This window comes from Chelonus insularis, unplaced genomic scaffold, assembly GCF_013357705.1.
Source record: "Chelonus insularis isolate UGA/USDA-ARS -01 unplaced genomic scaffold, ASM1335770v1 contig_162_pilon, whole genome shotgun sequence".
NCBI lineage: Eukaryota > Metazoa > Arthropoda > Insecta > Hymenoptera > Braconidae > Chelonus > Chelonus insularis.
In genome coordinates this window covers 47,598-69,249 of record NW_023276403.1, presented here as the reverse complement: position 1 = coordinate 69,249, position 21,652 = coordinate 47,598, and the positions used below count along the sequence as shown (strand labels likewise).

Sequence of the window (21,652 nt, the reverse complement as noted above, 5' to 3'; positions counted from 1 at the left end):
TGTAGATCAATTACTTGTCTGGAAATCCTAATTCTATGATGATAAAAGAAATATCATAGAAATGAAGAATTAGAACATTTAGAAGTTTGATTTTGTAATGACTTCACACTTGAAGCAAAAAGTGTTTTGAGCTGAATTATTGGAGACATATAAGCCACAAAAATAATATTTTAATGGCCAATGATCGAATTTTAATAAATAGGGCGTGCGTTAAGGCTTATTATCTCTACTTTTGTGCTTTAAAATGCTTAACTTGGATCTTTTCCAAAGAAAAAATTTTCTTATCCATATATATTTAAAAATTAAACATACTTTTTTCTTGTTGGTTCACAATTTTTAGTTAAAAATATCAAAAATCATGAATTAACTACTTTTTATGTCTGATTTCACTCATTTTTTACTACTGACTAATTAACAAGTCTTTAATATATTTAAACTTTTCTTTTCTTTAATTAGAATGTTAATCTTGAAAATTATTTTTTTATAGTTAATATAATATAATGAATTAAATCTCAATAGATAATGAATAAAAAGATATTTAGGAGTCACAAAAATAGTATTTAAAAATAATTAGCTGTGAAATTTTTTTTTATTATCTGTTTTTATCTTATTGTTTTGTATTAGAAGTATACAGTAACATAGTGACATCATAATAAACAATTGTAAATTGTCGAGTGTTAAATCATTTTTGATTTGAATTCTTTCTCAGAAAAATGACTCTAAAGAAAAGAATTGTCACAGATTTCACACTCTCTGATTATATTTATATTCACTTTTATTACTAAGAAATATCAGTAATAAGTTTATCATTTTATTAGTATATATCTTTTCTCTATACCACGTAAATTTTTCATTATAATTATCATTATCATATAATATATATTTATATATATATATGTATATGCACTTTTTAATATATATATAATCCTATGTATTTATATATATATATATCATAATATTTAAGTACGAATAATTAATTTTTGTACATATCACATAACACTTTTTCCATTCGAGTATTGCCAATTGTTCGATGAAAATAAATCAATTCAACTCGTGAAGCCGGTACTGTTCTTAATAGTGACAACAGAAGTAAAAGTCTTCCAAATCTTGTTGGACACGCTGGTTGTTGTGCTCGTGCATGCTGACCCAACATCACTTGAGCCTGATCCTGAAGATTTTCTATTTGACTAGAATCCTTGAGTCCACGTGTTTCTATAAAATGAAACGTCCACTGATTCATTATCATTGATAGATAATCTACTCTAGAGCATAGTTGAACAAGGTTTGTTTTTTTAGAGCAAAAAAGTACATTAGTAAAAAGATTCAATGTAGACTGAGTGTCACTCTTCTTCATTCTTACACTAGTCATAGACTTAGAGAACACGAGAACACCTAGAACAGCTAAAGCAAATTTTGTCCAGCTCTGTTCTAGAATAATTACATTGGTGATGAGATAGGGGCTAGTAACAATTTATTATCTCCAATTAATCGTTAGTTGAACAAAAGAAGATAATGATATTAATTATTACGAGCTTGCTCAACATCCGGGCTTGTCCAACCATATTGCTACAAGAGTATTTGCAAATTTATTGAATATATAATACACTAAAAAAAAACTAATTGTACAATGATCTTCTCAATTCACTTGTAAACTTAAATATTTCCACCTCAATGATTCTTTCAAAGTTGATATCAAACTTTAATAGATGTAGTTAATCGTGTGGGATTATTTACCTGGTCTAAATAAAACAATTGCCTTCATGCAAGCAAACTCGGCAGGATCAACCATGACTGCTTTAAATCGCTGAAGAGTATCATGTAGATATCGAATGTCTGCTGCAACTTGGCTAGGTTTATCAGCTGCATCATTAGGCATGTGCATTCCCGAGTGAGGATGATTAGGCGATAAAGTGAGTGCTGTGAGTTCAGCTGCGTTAAACAACGATGAAGATTCAAGAGGAAGACACCACTGAACTGCATTGAGGAGGAACAGTTCAGACCAGGCTTCTTCTAATAAAATAACTTGATCACGAAATGGTAAACTAGCAAAGGAAGGAAGATTCTTCGCCCATTTCACAGCCATGAAAAGGAGTCTAGCACTAGTTTCGTACACTGTTTCTACATTTGCTGGTGAATATAAAGAAGACATAACAGGTGGCAGTTGAGAGCAAATATTTCTTTGCAGGGTCGTAGGCTCTTCATTGGTAACATCTATACTATCTTCTGAAGCATTTCCTAATTTGTTGGATTAACATTTATGTTATCTATTAATAACTTAATTTTGTTTCATAGATTTTAGTATTAGAAAATTTAAATAAATTACCATCTTCTGGATCTTGATGAGCTGGAGGTGTTGGAACAGCTGCTGAGTTGGTTGTTGGTGCTATTGCAGATAGAGGCATTGGGGTTGCATATCGTGCCATTGCTAATGTCACTGGTGGTCTATAAAGTTTAATCATTTCTTATTAATCATTAAAAAAAAGATTATTTGAATTTAAATCAATCAATATTAACAAGTTTTTATATGATTATAATATTTTTGTTAATATTTAATATTAAAATTTTAATCATTTTTTAAATTATAGAATGATGAAAAACTTATAGTAATAATAGTAATTATAATACAAATTAGCATTTATGTTGTAGATTACTTCATCCATTAATAGCCTGTGTTTTGTTTCTTTAACGGCAATGTTCGGTGCATTGCATCGTATTACATGCCGCGATTGACATAAAATTTTTTTTATACTCATTATTTTTACAATACGTTTTTCGTTCACTTTGATCATCAGCCAATAAGCATATTGTCGTGTCAATGTAACATTGCAATAGCAAGCTCATACACAAATGACGTTTTCACGGACGATAAAAACTCGTCAGGTTATAATCCAGCATAAAACTTTATCTAGAGTCCAAGATAAAAGTATAAGCAGCCGTATAGAAGCGTGTAAAATTGTCACAGACCATCACAGGTGATCAATGGCGCTTCCAAGTGGTCAAAACTTTGCTACTTGCTACGTACAATTATGCAAACAACAACGTGTACGACCTCTTCCAGTGATCTGTGTCACTCTGCCTCACAGCTTGGACTTTACGACAGATCGAGTGAAAATGGATGACTGGGGTCCAATATTGAACTCATTATCACTAGATCGGAGTCTAAAATCCGTGAGTGTAAGAAGTAGATGGTATCTTCAAGGTCAAAAATCTTTTGAAGATTGTAATAATACTGAAAATAAGAGGAGAGCAGTGAGTAAGACTTCTCCAGTTACATTGACACGTTATTTATTAGAGTGGTTGAGTCAAAGTATTGCACAATGTGTCCGAAATTCACCAACATTAACGTATCTAGAGCTTGAAGGTGTACCTTTGCCTACAGATTGTCTAGCGGCTTTGTGTGTTGGTCTAGCCAGTACAGAGACTCTCCAACATCTATCATTAAGACGCTGCTATATTGGAGACAATAATTGTGCTCTAATCTGTCGTACTGTTGCTGATGTGCACAGTATAAGATCATTGAACCTTAGCCAATGTAATCTAAGTGCAAACTGTGGTTTAGCTTTGGCATCAACACTCTGTCGACAAAAACTTTTACTCTATCATGACGCTTGGAAGGATTCTTTGAGATACAGAGAACCCAATCCTGAAGCAATGCCTGGTTTAAGACGACTGACGCTAAATGGAAACCCCCATCTGGGTGATTCAGCAGTTGCTCAAGTTATTGATGCTATTCAAGATAGTTTATGGTTAAAAGCATTAGACCTTCAGAATTGTGGACTGACAGACGCTATTGGAAATAAAATTATTGAATTATTGGATAACAATAAAACTTTGGAAGTGCTTGATGTTCGATTAAATTTAAATCTAAACAATGACATGGTGCAAGAGATTTTTGAAAGATTAGCTACAAACAATGGTGGTTGTAATTTAAAATATAGACCTCTAAGTTTACCTCAGAAGAATAATAAAGCTGTAAAGGAATTAAAACGCACTAATGATGTTAATAAAAATAAGATGCTAAGATCTAAAAGCATGATTATTACAAAAACTGAACGACCTTATCATCTAAATGGATTTTCTCATAATATGCGACCTTCTTATCCTTCGTTGATTGATGAGAAAAGAAGAAAAACTAGGTTACTGACTTCTTATTCTGTACACAAAGCTAAAAATAAAATAGCGGAGAAGAATCCAAGAAAAGTATCCCTTCATTTAGATCTTCAAGCGCAAATGCAATCAATAGGTGACTCGTGGAAAAATACTGACCAAATTCACCAAGATCAGTTGAGTAATAATCACAAAAGAGTGTGCAATAAACCACAAGAAAATGAAAGAGAAGTGGAAGGGGCCAAAAGTCATTATAAGTTTCAGGATCTTTTGAAACAATTATCGGACGTCAAAATGGAAAAGAACAAGTTATTAAAGAATACACAGAAGATACAAGTAGAGTTAGAAGAAGAACGAACTCGACGACAAACTATTGAAACAAAACTTTGGACGATGAAAAAAGACTTGGCAGATTTAGAAAATGCGTTCAAAGCTAAGGAAATGGAAACTCGTGGATTTCTTCGTACTAGTCAACAGTCGTTTGATAACATTTCAGCATCATTTGAAAAGCTATCAGAAATTATCAACAATTGTGCAAGTAATCCTAAAGTAGATCTAAACGAAGAAGAAGAAAAGGCTGAAGAAGAGACTGATAAATCATTCTCCCTTTCAGAGGATGAAAATGAAACTAAGGTAGAAGATAAGGTAGAAAAAGAAGTCATAAAAGTAGCTGGAGATGATGAAAAAGAAGCTATGAAAACTAACGTTAGACGAAAAGTTGACTTCTTTATAAGAAAAAGTAAATCAGAAAAATTATACCGAGACTTTCTTCAAGTGGTAAAGTCATCAAAAAAATTATCACAATCTGAAAATGACATGCGAGCTTATGATTACTTGTTAAAATTTGGATCTTTGACTGTTCAAAAAATTGGAGATCGTCCAGATTCTGTGTCGTCTTCATCAAATTCAAGTTACAGAAGATATGAGAATGTAAAACCATTGTATTCACCATGTGAAAGAGCTCGTGCTATTTTTTCCGAGATCGTTAATAGTGATATAGCACTAAATCTAGGCAGCTCTCACGGTACTTAACCATCACGTCTTCAGAGATTGGATCGAAGTATAAATGCCAAATGTCGTGCACCAAACTAGAATAATAAATTAATAATAAAGACAGAGATGAATAATGTATTGTTAGAGATTAACAGTGAATGTAATGATTCTGAAAATGACTTATACACCAGATATTTTGGTAATTCTTATACAAATAATTGAAATATACTCGGATTTTTCGAGGAAAATTGTTTATAAGTATATCATATGATGTGAATTGTTCCAGTGTATTTACCCGTTTTATATATACATATTGATTTTTTATTACTTCCAGTTCGAGAAGCATTACCTGAAGTGTTTCTATGGTCAAGTTGTCAAAGGTAATTTTTCATGATAGATCACGCTCGACGTGATGCACCGCTCGTGTTGCTCGCGATGTTGAAGATAACGCTACCAAGATCAAACGTGCTAATGGCATCCATTCTGCTGTTGTTGACGTACTTTTTCTCTATTTTATTATCTCGTTTATTTATTTGCACGTTTCTTTCCCTACTTTTCCATTCTTTTAATAAGCTATATGATATTTTATTGAAGAATATACAAACCCTTGGTTGAATCTAATCAACTTGGTGAGATAATCTGCAGATTTATTATGTAAAAACTTACCCAAATACTCCAACAGCAACGGCAGCCTCTCTCAACGCCCTCTCTTGGTCCATTTCTACAAGAGCCTCTGGTCTAATGGTCGCTGTATTTCTCGGTTGTCTTTCGTTCTGCACGGCTGCAACAATCCAAGGAGTTTCCTCTTGATTAGTCATCATCATCTGGTAATCCTTCCATGCAGCACGAGTAAGTTGTATGGCTGCGGGAGTGCGCAGGAAAATACAACACAAAGGAAATCGAAAAATGCTAGCATAATGTCGAGATAAGTTTGAGCATGAATCGATTATCGTTATGAAAGTGGCATGTCGATAGAGGGAGGATCAGGCTGCATGCACAACTTCCATCGTCTCCACCCCTTCGTCAATTTTACGTAACGCAATTATGTCAAAAGGTACCTGCGTTTGACATGAAAACTATAAAAGACGCGCTGTTTGTATTTATATTGTTAGATAACCTCACTACCATGGCTTGTGCAAGAAGCGAGAGGATTTGATGAGTTCGATGATGATCGAGACATGTATAGACCACTTCTATGCTATATACACTGAGGTAAATGATAAAAGAGTGCCAATATGTACGTTAATTGCGCGTTAAACTGTATAATTTTATACTTTATGTTATATATATTTTATAGAATTCATTATATAAAAATATTCATACCTGTGATCAATTATTATTTCAATTGATGACAATGGTTGTTTAATATTGCAAGCAGGGCAATTCAATAACATATTTTCACATAATACGATATGATACCATTAGTAATAATTAATAAATATATAAATTTAACAAACTCTCTCTATTGATATTTTATTCATTCATTTCACAGGTGTATTATCATATATTTCAACAAATTATTATCATTCAATATATAGATAAAATAATTTTGAATTTTAAAGCTTAGAAAAAAATAAATTGAATTCAAATTAAATAAAACATTAATTAAAAAATATTACATTTTTTATTAAATATTTATTTTCATTAAAATAGAAATTGGAAAATGTCTGATATTTTTCATAATTTTTTTTTCAATTAAAAAAAAGTTGTAGTGATTGTTAAAATTTTTTTTGAAGTTGAACTTTTCAAGCTTGATTGAAATAATTTCAGAAAATAGAGTTCAGACATTACAGTTCACTTATCACTATTATTATTAAAGAAGATTCACTTTGTATTTAATTAAAAGTTTATCGTGCTATTAATACTGAAATATCATTATTAAGTCTGTGTAAATTTCTTTTATTTGTTAACTTTTATTTCACGAGATCAAAAGGTTAGAATCTAGAATATTGATGAAAGTCTTTATATTATATTATTTATTAATAATATCTTTTAAAATTCTATCAACTAAATAACAACCATTTACCTCTCTGTAATTCTATTTAGACATATGCATTGATGATTTATTGCCTAGCTTTCTTATTTTTGCTACAATGAATATGGAGCTCTTCAAACTAATTTATTTTCTTTTTCAATCCTGTTGAAAATATTATGAATTGAAAAAATCAGTGGTTAAATCTTATTTTTTTAACTCAGATAGAAATAATAAATGATTTCATGACATTCAGAAAAGATGATCAAGAACAAGTAGAACTCATACTCCAAAGATTCTATAAAGCTATATAAAATTCTGTTTGATATTTAAATTCTTTAGATGCTTTTTCCTTATTTTATTCTGTGTTAGATTTTTCTTCATGTTAAATGTCAAAATTCTAGCTCAATTGGAAATATCTTGAAGATTTTGATGATCAATCAATGACAATGTTGATAAACAAGCAAACAATAAAGTGATCCTGTGAGCATTATATTTTTAAAAAAAATATAAAACTCTAAAAATCGATAAAATGTAGTGATGTGTATTTTACGTCAAGCATTGGACAATAATAAACTACCAAGAAATCAGTCAAGAACATCAAAGCCACGAGTATCTGAATGTTAATGATGCAGCTCTTCAAAAAGAAGCCCATGAAAAGTGCAAAAAGTAACGAAGAGTCATTCCAAAGTAACTGTGTAATTAAATGCTCAATAATGAGAAATATGGTAATAGGTTTATGGGTATGAATGTGGTAATATATTGTTAGCATGTTAGGCAAAGTGTATGACGGTGGTGTTAGCTGGCTCACCATGACGCGCTATTCGCTCCGTAAACACTGCGGTCGTTAGCAACGGTCGCGTGGCCAGACGCCTGAAGGGTTAATTGGAGGAAATAAATGTACGCTAGACGAACAAACGACCAGAGATACTCATACGTACAGAGATGTGAAGGGGTGAACACAGAGAGTATGCCAAGTGGTGACAAGAGAACGCACGCATTTCGGTGTCGTCAACCACCCGCCGAGCCCATGCAAATGAGACCAACGCGATGGACGTTTATCTCTTTAGCTACTACCATCTACAGTCGACGACCCAGGGTAAGAGATAGAGAATGGGAGGAGGTGGATAAAAGGGAAAAAACGACAGAAAAAGTTGCAAAGGGACGTATTTCACAGAAGTAGGAGGACCCTATTAAGCTGCTCAGCAGGCCACGAGAATGGCAAAAAGTTGCCACGTTTTTAGCATTTTTATTATTATTATTATTATTATCATTATTGTTATGATTATAATTGTGGTTTCTGTTGAATAACATATCATTTTATATATATATATATTTCAGATAAGTGTTTTAAAGCTGTTCATGGACAAGAAATATGCACTATTTAGCACTAAATTGTATGCTGATTGATCCTTTTCAAGATTATTCTAATTTTCTGCTTCATTATAATATTGCATTATTGAATGAGTAAGGTGAGTCAAAATAAATAAATATAAAACAAGAAAAAATATATCAATAATGTACAGTATGTACTAATTATTATTGTTTTTGATTTATCATTTCATTAGGTACATCAACTGCTACAATTAGAGAAATTTTTTACTGAATTACATGAATGGAGAAAATTTTAAGCTAACAAGTGATTTTGATCAAATCTAATGAAAATCTCAAATCAGGTAATGTAATATTACAAAAATATTTGAGCAAATTTATCATTAAAATGAATGACATGGAATATTAGGCCGAATTGAAAATTTTAGCAAACAATGTAATTTACTTGCAATCAATTAGTATCTGTTCCAAATTGATTTTAAGTGATTCTATCATAAATGAATAATCGAAAATCATTTCAAAAGTATATGGATCATCTTAACGATGATATTCCAAAAAAATTAGCAGTAATAGTGAATTATTTCTTACACATGAACTACTTAAAAACAGGTAAATATTGACAACAGTATAACAGTGTATACAAGACAATTATAAATAAATTTAAATTACTGGAGACTTCAATTAAAACTATTGGTGTACAAAATATTGTAATTTCTCTTCTAGAGATAAAAATTTCAAACTAAACAATACCCATAAATTTCAACTTTGTCAATTAAAAAAACTCATTCAAATTTTTTTAACTAAATTTACTTGTGTATACAGTATATACATTGAGAAAAAATTATTCCAATAAATAAAACATTCCGTTGAAAAGCAACCACAAATTAATTAATTTAAAAAATATTTTATTAATTCCAATAGATGATTTCGAAAAACAATCATTTTCATTTGTATCCCATACAATTATTTATCATTTCATATTAAGAAAAATATGAAACTGATTTTACATTTTTTTAAATTCATTTAATAATTTATTTCAATTATTTGATGAAACATTTTATTAAAGTAAATAATGGATTTCTCAATACACTTTTGTTTTAGGAACTCTCCAGTATTTTCAATCTCAAACAATCACTTAAAATTCAAAATACAAATACTTACCATCTTTGTTCATACCCATTTGCATGCACTTTTTGAGCCGGCAAGCTTGACATTGATTCCGGTGTGCTTTATCTACGATACATCTTCCAGTACCAGCTTGACATCTGAAAATTTAGACAAAGTTAAATTCAGAATTTGTTTTTGATGCATATACAATGGTAATACAAAAGAAAGAAGTGACTAGTGTGATATATTTTTCATGTAAAGAGATAAAAAGTAAATTTTTTCTTGGTCACATTTTCTTTATACTTGGCAAAGTGCACTTTTCGTAAATTGGACGACGATGCGTACTTGGGAAATGGCGTTAAATTCAATTTACTTTCATTGTTGGGACTAACTTTGTTATCCCCGATCGCGACGGCAGAGGATCGCATCGTTGGGGTTATATACCAGGGTCACGTAGCTTCCTCCTTATCCCTTCTGTAATCCTGCTGAATTTGGAGACTCTAACAAAAAAGTTCTTCGGATGACACCATGAAGTCTTTTTGAATTCCACGCTAGTGGAATAATTGTACTTGTATAAACAAGTCAAATAAAATTCCATCAAATAACAATTTAAGAAATCTTATAAATCACATTGTATTTTATCTTTTATTTTAATTAATTTATTCATAGAATTATTGATTTATAATACATTTATAGCTATTAGTAAATAAAAAAAATTAAACTTTTATCATTTTTTTTGAATAAAAATAAATAATAATAAAAGCAAGAAGCATATTTTTTAAACGAAAAGACGTAGAGCTTTTATTTTATCGATTATTTAATTTTAATTTATAATATTGGTAAGGTAATAGTTCAACTAGTGGTGATAAAATGTTCCATATTTATAAGAACCTCCTACATTATCTATTTTGTGTCTTTATAATCAACTTATTAGTAAAAATTAATATTTAAGGTTGAAAAAAGTTCATTGTATGCTGTGATATTATTTTTTTAACATCATAAAAACAAAGATATTTTTTACACAGAACAATAAGAATATGTAGTAATTATATAAAAATGATTAGACATTACTAGATCCCTTGTGATCAATGAAAAGTCATTGAAATAAGTTGGTTGAATTTAAATAGATCAATTGAGTCATTTAGTAAGATTTAAAATTTAAGAATGTTTGATATTTATTAATAATATTTTTTTTTTTATGTAAAAAAATACTTTAAAAGTTCTGAGTCTGATACAATATCCATTAGATGAACTTTTTAATGTAACAAATTAATTTACTCTAAAAAAAATCAATGACAACCAGAGTAAAGTAGTACGAGTTTACTAATTTAATTCCAAGTACCTGAATAAAAAACAAATAATGTTAAAGATTGTATCCTAGAAAGATCAGAAGTACCTAATCAACATACTAATTGTCTTATGAAATTATTTAAATAGCTTCCTGCTAATACATATCAATAACTCAAATAGTAGTACTTATTTTATTTCATTTTTCAAACTTCATGAAATTATTGTTGACCTTTACCATCATTTACATGATATATTTTTAATTATTATTTAAATGAATACCAGTAATGATTTTTCTATTTTGTTATTTTTTGTATGAATGAATTAATGAATCAGCAAATATCAAATCAATGACCATCTTAGCATGAATTATGATGAAATAGACCATATTTTTCTGATTATATCGAGTCTAACTTAATAAAACAAACAATACAGACGTAGAGGTACATGGCAAAAAGAGAACAAATGACAGAGACAGAATAAGACGTAAATAAATGTATGATGTGGTTCTGAAGGATGAATACGAGTCTGAAAAGGGCACGAGTATAGACTTTCAAGCTGTGTTCTATAGGGTGTGAACGCAAATCAATTTGTGTAACCCCTGCCGGTGCGCCACGCTCCCTTCGTACATTGCTCACTGCCTCGGGACAAGATAGTCCACTACAGATTTTGCTGCAACAGCTTGCCGTCGCTTTCATGTTTCCATCCATATCGTTCATGTATTAGTGTATCTATATGTATATACTTGTCTTTTCCATGACGTGACTGACGTTCATTTAAATCGTGCTAATCAGTGATTCGAGGTAAAAAGTAACACGTAAAAGATATGCACCATTTTTAGCATTTAATTTTACTTGGTTTAAATTATTCAATAGGATTGAAATAATTTCTAGTCTATTTTTACTGATTGATCCATCCCCAAGTATATTTATAGGCATCAATGGAATATTACTGGTTTAACCATTAGGATTTGCTTATGTTAGTTGAATGATAAAATGTGCTGATAGAATTTTTCAAGTACTTTAAATCAATAACCACCAATTAATTTTTTTTCTTAGACCACTAATTATAGTTTAATTAATTTATTTATTAAAGCAGTAATATTAATTTAATTAAAAGAAAAAAAAAACTAGAAAAAAGAGAACAGGAAAAGAATAAACATTCTCTTGTTGTTTACTATCTTAGGATGAATCAGTGAAAATGAGTGCTAAACTCATAAGTAATGAGATCAGTGAATTGATACTGAAAAACAGTCAATGATTTCTGCTTTGTAACCATTTTCACTGGTTTATTGTAAGAAATTAAACATAGTGTAAATCCAAATCTGTTCAATATAAAGTGATGGAAATAAATAATAGACATTTTACCACATGAAAATGAGCTTATATAAATTATTATATTAATGAACTTTCAGATATAAGATGTGAATGTCTTTTGAATCAACCAGACTTTGTTTCAAAGAATAAAAAATATTTTAATGTACTCTGATTTTCTCTATTTTTAAAAATATGTTCATTTTTTAGGTGGTGCTCATCAAGTCAACCTACGTAGCCCTTTTTAAATAAATGGTATGTTTATTACTAAAAAAAAAATTTAATTTCTTATATTTTAATTATTATTAATTATGTATTTTTAAAGTTTATGTAACAATTTCTTACACACATTAATATATGTTAATTTTTATAGGTACGTGTTAACTAAAAGATACTTCAGTTTGTAGTGGGGTGAGCTCTGAACCTTTTGAGCAGAAAATTATCAGGGCTAACTTGAGAGCCATACCAGAAATGTAACACACAAGATCCTGATCAGACTACTTTACTTTAATGAAGTAAATCAATAAACCTTCACTGTTTTTCACTGCCAATTCATCTATCATTTATAGTTTTATATTTTCATTTAAAAAAACATTAATAAACAAAAAATAATTTCATATGAACAAAGCCTGGCACAGTATCATTTAAATGATATAATGAATAAATTTATTTTGAAAGACCATTTTTATGTGGTTGTTAATTAGAACTTTCTATTAAATTCAATACACTGATAAAAAAAAATTTTATCTTAATAAATATATCTATGATCCAAGCAACTACTGTTTTGAATATGATAAACAAACTTCTTTTTGAATGAGTAATATTTATGAATATTAAAATGATTTCATGATGTTATTTATTGATCAAGCATTACTATTGGCAATTTGTTGTTAACTTTTAAATATAAATAATTTACAATATTATAAAATGCATAGCACATTCAATGCACTAACCAATTCATGTTTCTGACTGATTATTATATAATGCTACAAATCAATGCTTAAAAGAAATGTATTTCACCATTCTGAAGATACTTTTAATTAAAGCAATTATCACAACAACCTAATTAGCGAAAAAATAAATAAATCAATGGTGACAATTATTCGTACATTTTTTATAGAAGCTGAAAAAAATTGCATTTATTTATTTGTTATAAATAAAACTTATCTTTGAAAAGTCTTGGTTATTGTATTACAATTGTATACTTGAAAAGAAGCTTTTTTCCTGACAAATATAGAAAAAAAAAATTAAATTATATCCAAGAAATTTTATTTTGATTTATACCTGATCAGAGTTATACTTGGAAAAAACTTCAACTTGGATGTACTTAAAAAGGATAAAATAGTGCTTGAAGTATAATAAACGACATAATTGATTAGAAAATTATACTCAGTTGTATACTAGATCTTTGGACTTGAATCTATGCCCGGTAATCTCACGATTGTAGGCGTGCGTCGGGACGCATCTGTCGCAACGTAGGATAAAGCACCAGTTAGGATGAGAGTCAATCCCTCGATCCCTTGGAATAATTGGTTATCTGTGCGAAGGCTCTTCAATTTTTATCGCATTACAACCATATGACAGTAGGAAATACTGCAAAGACCTTGAAATTTTTATTTGGAGTCGATATATTGATAAATAAATCGTATAAATCATAAAGTTATTTCCTTGTTTGTACTCAAAATCCACTCACTAATCCGGATCAGAAATATTCTATTTAATATCTTTTTTTATTGCCATTAAAAATATTCTGTTATCGTAGATTTGTATCGAATACGGAAATAAATTTTTTTTTTAATTTGAAAAATTAATTGTTTAAAACTTTTTATTTATTATCTTCATTTTTTCGTTTGTAAGATTAAAAAAAAAATAGAATTTTTTTCCCTAAAGTATTCCTTCAAGTAACAATGAAAGTAATGCTAATAAATTCGATTATTTTTATTTACTTTTAATTTAAATAAAAAAATATTTAATTGTAAAAATTAATACTCCAAGTTGATTCCTTAATTTCTATTGATTACATTCTGTACTTGGTTTTATTTTTATTTATACTCATGCTTTGTTTATTTATTTTATTTTAATAATTGTTTATTTCAAAATCTTAGTTCAACTTTCTAATTTTCATTCTATTTCATAGTCTTATTAAAATGAACTGTCTCTTGATCCATCAAAAAATCTTTTTTATAGGAAAAAAAGAACAAATAAACTGATTCTTCATGAATTTCAATATTTTTTAATTCCAATATAATAACTCCAATATTTTTATTCAACTAAACTTCAAAATGATATTTTTTTATGATTGGAAAAACATTGTAATTATGGTACATATAAGTAACATAAATATTATCCAGTTAGATTTTTTCATACTAAAGCACAAAGATCATTACAACAAAATCATCAAAAGAGAAATGGATAAATCAAATTGAAAAAGTATTAGTTTTTAAAGTGATATAAAAGATAAAAAATATAGATTCATAAATCTTTCTTGTCATGACTCCAGATCCACTAGGTCTATCTTGGAGGTAAGACCTGAAAAAGGTCTAGGTGTTATCAAAATATGAATTCAAGTCACGACTATTAAGTATAACGTCTATTTTTCAGTAGTTTTTTTTCTGAAGGGTCAGCCAATTGTTTGTATATTGTCGTTCCTTAGGGATAAAATAGTGAAGAGAATAAAAAATTGCATGAAAGAACAGCTCTTGGTATTCTATCAGCCATAAGTTGAGGTAGATTCGATGGAGATGGATGGTCAATCTCCAGGGACAATAATAACTGTTCCTCTTCCGCCGCCAATGGTTTACCCCATGAGGGGTTTTAGGTTGGAAGTTTGCTCGTGCATACACCAAATACACATCGAATTATACGATCACTTGGTATTGTTATACTGGTATTAAAGATGAGCCCACTCGACTTAGGCGCACATGGCACCAATGAATTGAGTATAACTTTCAACGCGTCGACAAGATGCACACACTTGTCCTTTGCTTCTGTTACAGAGATTGGGGGATCAGCCAAATGTTTAGATGTTGCAAACAATTTAAAAAATATCAGCATATAAAATGTGATAAATGGAGATCAATGCAAAGGGTCAGGGTTGTAATAGAATCATTTAGAATGTTTTACGGCTGTTGAGCTTCATAGTAATCCCTAAGGATTATCCCACGAATAATTATATACATGCATGCATTTTCAATAAAATTATGTATCAACATATAATCATTTCATCTATTTAACACTAAATCAGTTTTTTGGCATTTGAATAATTTGTAATTCATCATAAATAGATATTGCTGTTAGCATGCTATTATCATGATGCATTGAAAATTTTGAATCTGATGTTAGAGTTAGATAGAGTAATAATGTGTGTCCTTTCAATTTATAATAAAACAGTTGGTTAAAGTTAAATAAAAAAAAAACTCTCATCAATGTTATTAATAAGATTAAAAATTATATAGTAAATATAAAAATATTGAAATATTGGTCATATCAGATGTGTGATTCTTTTATTTTTGTTATTAATAGACTTTATTTTCTTACTCTAAAGCACCGCAAAAAAAGTTAGGATTAATGGAGCCAATGTTTGGTGTCAAAATGTTAATTGGAGATATTCATTGCAAATGATTTAAATTGATTTGAAGCAATGTATCTGAGGAACTTGTAACATTAATAATAGTTTATTAATGAAAAGTTATAAAATGAAAAATAAAAATATTAGAACAAATCTAGAAATTTATGAATGCAAAAAAATAGTTGGGTAAGATTGAAGACTTGTTATTGAATTATTTCGGAGTATTTAAAATTTCTTTTAGTTGTAATTTTATTTTATTAATCATCAAACTCTTTGGAAATGATAAAATTCCAAATGATTTAATGACATGACTTAGAATTGTTCCAATTAGCCCATAATGACATGAATTTTTACAATAAAGTGCTTTTTTTATTCCATTAAAAAATACCTATATGTATTGAAAAAAAGTGTTGATAAAAAATATAAAATTTATTCCAGGAAAATAAAAGATTATGTCTAATTAATTAGTGATCATCAGTTAAATTTAACTGTGTACTTAATGACCAATTGATTCTCAGCAAGAAAAAACAAACAATAAAAACTTACCGGTAAATTAATTTCCTCCTAACACTCCTCTTGAAGAACCCACTGCAGCCATTGCAAGCAAGAATTCCATAGTGCTTGCCTGAGCTTGTATCACCACAAACAATGCAGATAAGACCTAAACTGCGTCCCGGTTTGCTGCTGTGCTGAGGCTGTTGCTGTAATTGGTGAGGTGATTGTTGGAGCTGCTGAGGCTGTTGATGTTGTTGATGGTGGTGATGTTGATGATGCTGTTGTGGTTGCTGTTGTTGTTGTTGCACTTGTAATAGATGAGGATGGCCATTACTTAGACTAGATATATAAGGCGAACGTGCAAGTGGAAAATCCGTTGGTATGCCGCGACATAAAGGAGCTGAACATTCTTGAAGTGAACGAGACGTATATGGATCATGATTTGATGTTGGTCCCGCAGTACCTAGAGGACTGTAACGTTCTGGAAGCCCTGGTGATATTATACTTGATTCACCAGAATCTGAAAACATATCACTTATATTTTAAAAAAATTTTTAAATATATTTTATAATTTTTTCATCAAGTTTGAACATATTGATGTAAAATAAAATGATAAAACAAATAAACATATTACATTAATTGTTTTATTTTTGATAGATTTAATATTATTTAATGTTTAAAAAAAATTGAAATGTCTTTTGATAAGTAATAAGCAATAAGTTTGATAGTTTGAGATTAATTTTTGGAAATTGTACAGCACAAAGAGCTTTTCATAAAATCCAATCACTATTTATAAATAAAACAATATAAAAGAAAAAATTAAAATGACTTTTCAAGACATTTTATTAATTGTAAATAAAATAAGCAATTATTTTAATTCATTGTTCGTATTAATTTAACACTGTTTCAAGTGTCAATATTTCCAAAATATTTTCTTTAAAAACATCTTAAAAAAATATTTTTCAGAGTGAACATCGGTTCAAAATAATAACAAAATTATTCAACAATTTATAAGTAATCGAATAAGTCTTGTGATGAAAATAACATTAAATTCAATATAATATTACATAAGTAATAATATTGCAAAAATTGTACTCAATTATGGTACATTAATAAATGAACTATAAAAATCAAAATATGAGTAAAAAAAAATTTCACATCCACAATCAGTTGATTTCATGATATTTTCAATAGATCAGGACATTACTTAAAGATTGAATAATATTCTCAAGTACTTTGATCTTCATTCTTCAATATAATTTTTTTAATTTGTTTAATCTTCCAAATAAAGTTTACCAATCACTTCATTTACTCTTCTTATTAAAAAAAAGAAAAAAAATTCTTAAATTTAAAATGACAAAAACAAATATTTTAAATAACTTGGAAAATTATTTCCAGATGTAAAAGATACTATTAATTTTAAATGATACCATTAATCATTAAATTCAAAAAATTAAAACATGTCATTATATTTATATCGTGAATAAGTTAGAAATTCACTTTAAAATATCTTTTTAACTGTCATCATAAAGAAATGTAAATTTATCTAACTTCTAACATGACAATTATTTTGGTAATACCGAAACAGATCATAAAAGTGTGCCAGAATCGATTAAAAGTTTCCATTTTATAGGTATAATAAAAATACGTCAATGATTATCAAGTCAAGTAAATACTCTGAAATATAATAAATAAGTTGAAGTCTTTTATTTATTTATATAACAATTGCTACAATGTTCGTCAAATAAACGATCTTGAGCAGAAATAATGAAAAAATATAAACATTTGGTGATTATTATTTTTGGTATCATCTGCCAGACTTTACACAAATGTCGTGCTGATATACGAAAGAGCAGTGACCGAAGTTCAATAGCAATTCTGACGAATCAACAAAAAATACAACCACTAAAAAATTTTGACGCTGTCACTAAAAATACACCAATAAAATGCTGATATTTATAATCCTACAATAGCAGCGATACCTGACTAAATGATAGCAAAAGTATACATTTGATGTTCTTAATCTCTCTATCAAAATTAGAGTTGAAATTGGATCAAAATCTTTGGTCTTTGCTCATTGTTAATTCACGACTTAATTGAAATGAATAAATTAATTGAAAGACAAGTCAAATAAATTGAGTGTAATTATTGTTTCAATATTAATACATCACATTTCTCCAAGCACTTGATACTCCTTAAAGTCAATTCCACTTGAATGTGCTTTTCTTTGATAAATTTTCCATCTCTAAATATCATACTTTCATTCTTATGCTGTGTAAGAAGCTTAGAGAGAAAGAAAGCAATAAGATATTTCTTGATCCTACTGGCAAATGGCATTTACATCAGGAAATGAGTTTTAAAAAAGCATCAAGTATCCAAGACATTGCATATTTATGAATTTAGGGGAAATTACTGATGAATGTAAGTCCTGGATGTAAGCAAAAAAAAAATTAATTTTATTGAAATGATTATTTTTGATGGAGATCAAATACGTAATATGATAATCTACTTTGAATTAATACAACACAAATGATGAAAGGGGGAAGATATTGAGATAGTCGTGCTCAATAATAATACAAGTATCTAATGGGAGTTGGTGAAAATGTGATTTTGGACATTAGGGTTGTCCGTTTTAAATTGCTTTTGGAATCTGGTTGCCACTTAGTTTATTAGTCACGCTTTTCATCAGGGACTGATTTGATGGGATTGCATGTATTATGTTGGATGTTGATCAAGAAAGAATCAAGGCATATTATTCCTGTCAATGCACCTTACACCAAATGTGTTTATTTGTTTGTTACAAAAACATTGAATTCAAGTGGCAAATATCAACGACCAAAATTTAATTTTAAAAATAAACAAACGTCATGATAAAGCTGTTATATTTTTATCAAAGGTTAATGACTGTATTTTTAATATCAGCTTCTTTGGGTTCAACATTAATCATGTTGGTATATTAATCGAAAATTTATTGATCATTTAAAGTGATATTGTAAATAAAATAATGACTTTTGGTGAAATTTTTTAAATTAAAAGCTTTTAAATTCTTGATAAATTTATTTTTATGCGCACTCCAATAAAAGTGGCTGAAGATAATTTAAATTTTTTTGAAATTTTTAAATAAAATCTATGATAAATAAAATATTTGTTCTACTGATTGTATTATTATGAAGCGATGAGAATTTTTTGACAAACTCTTTCATTGTATTTATTATGTTCTGTTCATTACTTGACATAAATCAATTAAATTACCAGTGCTAGCTAGCCTATGCACCAAGAGAAAAAAATGTTCCTTTAAAAAAAAAAATTATTGGAACCAAGTATTGGGATATGAATTAAAATTTTTTTCTTCAATATAACATTTTTATTTATGTTATAGAGATGAAACTGTTATCAAGATCTGTTGGAATATTAAAGTGTATGTATGTGAAATGCACCAACATTATCCCTTGATTGAGAATACATCTAGTTTTGCAGGCTTGAATAAGCTCAACATGATTCACTGCTTGGAATGATGTCTAATTTAATGTCTTTCCAACTGCTCTTGATTCATTACATTATATTAATTGCTGTTAATAACATTATCAATAATTACTCATATTAATTATATACAAGATCATTTCCAGTTAAAATGATCCTTGAATTAATTCCAACAATGTTATAAGGTATGAAAAAATATTACAGCTAATTGTCTGATTCAATTACTAACACTACATGATTTATCAACACTTTTGATAACATAATGTTGTGCATGGATGGAATAATCTCACTTCTAATGATGTAATCAAAAATATTAACAACTGTATACTCCACCACACTTGTGAATTTATTTTTAAAATTTTTGAATCATGTCAAATTAAACTCATCAGTAATTCATTAATCTCATTATTCTTTAATAAAATAATAAGCAGAACAAAACAAATCCAATTTCATCAATAAAAAAAGTGAGAGAAAAAATCACAACAGGAGTGTATGTTGATACATTTATTTGTGAAAAATGAGTATGTATTTGGAAGCTGTAAACCGTTTAGTAATTTCTCATGAAAATTTACTCGCGCCACACCCCTTGGGGCTGGATCGTTGGTGAGGCCGCAATGATCCCATAATACCGGGCGCAGGTGGCGACCGATAGCCCGTGCCATCCACCAGCATTGATATGCTAATGAAATTTGACGCCCTCGCTAGAAGTAAGGGTGACGTAAAGAACTGCGTGCAGATCTGTCACCTTCAATGTCTCTTTTTTCATCATTTCATCTCTCTTTCTCACCATCACTTCTTTACACACTTTCCCTTCACTGATTCCCATTCTCTTGTGCCTTTTCCTCCTCGCTTAACCCTGCCAAAATCAAGTATTCCGTCGTTCCACCCGGCAAAACTGAGATTGAATTACTTTAATGGTATAATGTCGTTTTCTTTCGACTGAGAGTTTCAATAACGATCAACGAACTGTAGGCGTGCATGAAATTATTTATCTGTGTATGTGTCTTGTTTAAGCTGTTTGAGGGTTTTATTCTGATTTGACATCATTTACACTTTTATTTTATTAATAAAGTACCCTTAGAAAAGTTAGAGATTTCATTCAATTTATTATATAATTGTTTTGATTGTATCAAAATATTCCAAAAAATTTTCTGCACAATATGTGTATTTTCTTATCAGGTTGATCAATATTGATATTATTAATCTTCATGTGCAATATTATTTCAATTGATACCAAACTGTTTGCTTCCTTATTCAACTTGTTATTGTCATTGTTAATAACTAATTTTTAAAAAATAAAATATTCCAATTGATTATCAAAAAAAAAAAAAAACTCACCATGACGAACACTTAGAGGACTAGCAGGACTTCTAGGGTGATCAGAACTAGCATCATTTTGCGACGATTGTCTTTGAAGCTGTTGATCATCAGAGCTTGTGATTGATGTTGCAGTTCCATTCATGGTTCTTTCCACCAACGTTATAATAAATAAAAGTCACTTTTTATAATTCACTGATCAAAAAGTCTACAATTCTTCACTATTTCCAATTTTCATGTATATAATTGATTATTAATATCAATAGTCCAAAATGAATTTAGCAAAAAGTTTATTTTTGACTAAAGCTCTAGATGATTGCCACTAACAAATGAAGAGTCTCTAATATGATCACAGTAATTAAAAAAAAAGCGACGATTAAAAGCCGCAATTATAAGTCGATTTAAATTAAGAGCGCTGATCTGTTGACAAACGTCGACTGGTATCTAGCTGTAGCTTCTTGTCGTGGTGGTTCTTCGTGATCGTATGACGTCGAGGCTTTCCGACCTCGAGCCCGGTTGTTGCAGGTTCATATACGCCGATTGGTCCGCCTGTACTTTTGAAGGCGGGATCAGGAGGCAACGCGAGAAAAACAACAAAAAAGAATACGAGGATTTAACCTATAGTTGCTACGTTTGATGCGGCATCGCAGCGCTTGCGCGTATCATTAAACGAACCCCTTG

General features: G+C 29.3%; 2 protein-coding genes and 1 long non-coding RNA gene across 4 annotated transcripts; 2 read left to right on the top strand and 1 right to left on the bottom strand.

Annotated features, from left to right (window-relative positions):
- Positions 1–584: 584 nt before the first annotated feature.
- LOC118064156 (photoreceptor-specific nuclear receptor-like) lies at positions 585–21,627 on the bottom strand. 2 transcript variants are annotated; one of them, XM_035078578.1, is made up of 7 exons: positions 20,993–21,627; positions 16,226–16,694; positions 9,566–9,669; positions 5,767–5,962; positions 2,324–2,442; positions 1,735–2,235; positions 585–1,212 (listed from the first exon to the last, which is right to left on the bottom strand). In XM_035078578.1, the coding sequence occupies exons 1-7, from the start codon at positions 21,114–21,116 to the stop codon at positions 974–976; spliced, it is 1,752 nt and encodes a 583-aa protein (XP_034934469.1). In that variant the 5' UTR covers positions 21,117–21,627; the 3' UTR covers positions 585–973. The 2 variants fall into 2 exon arrangements, with proteins under 2 accessions (XP_034934469.1, XP_034934470.1); XM_035078579.1 differs by having other exon boundaries at positions 5,767–5,881.
- LOC118064154 (centrosomal protein of 78 kDa) lies at positions 2,652–5,274 on the top strand. Its single transcript, XM_035078577.1, has one exon. The coding sequence runs from the start codon at positions 2,980–2,982 to the stop codon at positions 5,137–5,139; it is 2,160 nt and encodes a 719-aa protein (XP_034934468.1). The 5' UTR covers positions 2,652–2,979; the 3' UTR covers positions 5,140–5,274.
- LOC118064157 (uncharacterized) lies at positions 5,874–8,741 on the top strand. Its single transcript, XR_004690032.1, has 3 exons — positions 5,874–6,312; positions 8,414–8,544; positions 8,641–8,741. It is a non-coding gene; the product is annotated as an uncharacterized lncRNA (long non-coding RNA).
- Positions 21,628–21,652: the final 25 nt, after the last annotated feature.

Coding starts and splice junctions, on each gene's coding strand:
- LOC118064156 (XM_035078578.1), bottom strand. CDS start 21,116: ATGAATGGAACTGCAACATCAATCACAAGCTCTGATGATCAACAGCTT. Junction 5,963..9,565: donor AATGGGTATGAACAAAGATG/GTAAGTATTTGT, acceptor GCACTCCCGCAG/CCATACAACTTACTCGTGCT. Junction 2,443..5,766: donor GTTGCTGTTGGAGTATTTGG/GTAAGTTTTTAC, acceptor TAAACTTTATAG/ACCACCAGTGACATTAGCAA.
- LOC118064154 (XM_035078577.1), top strand. CDS start 2,980: ATGGCGCTTCCAAGTGGTCAAAACTTTGCTACTTGCTACGTACAATTA.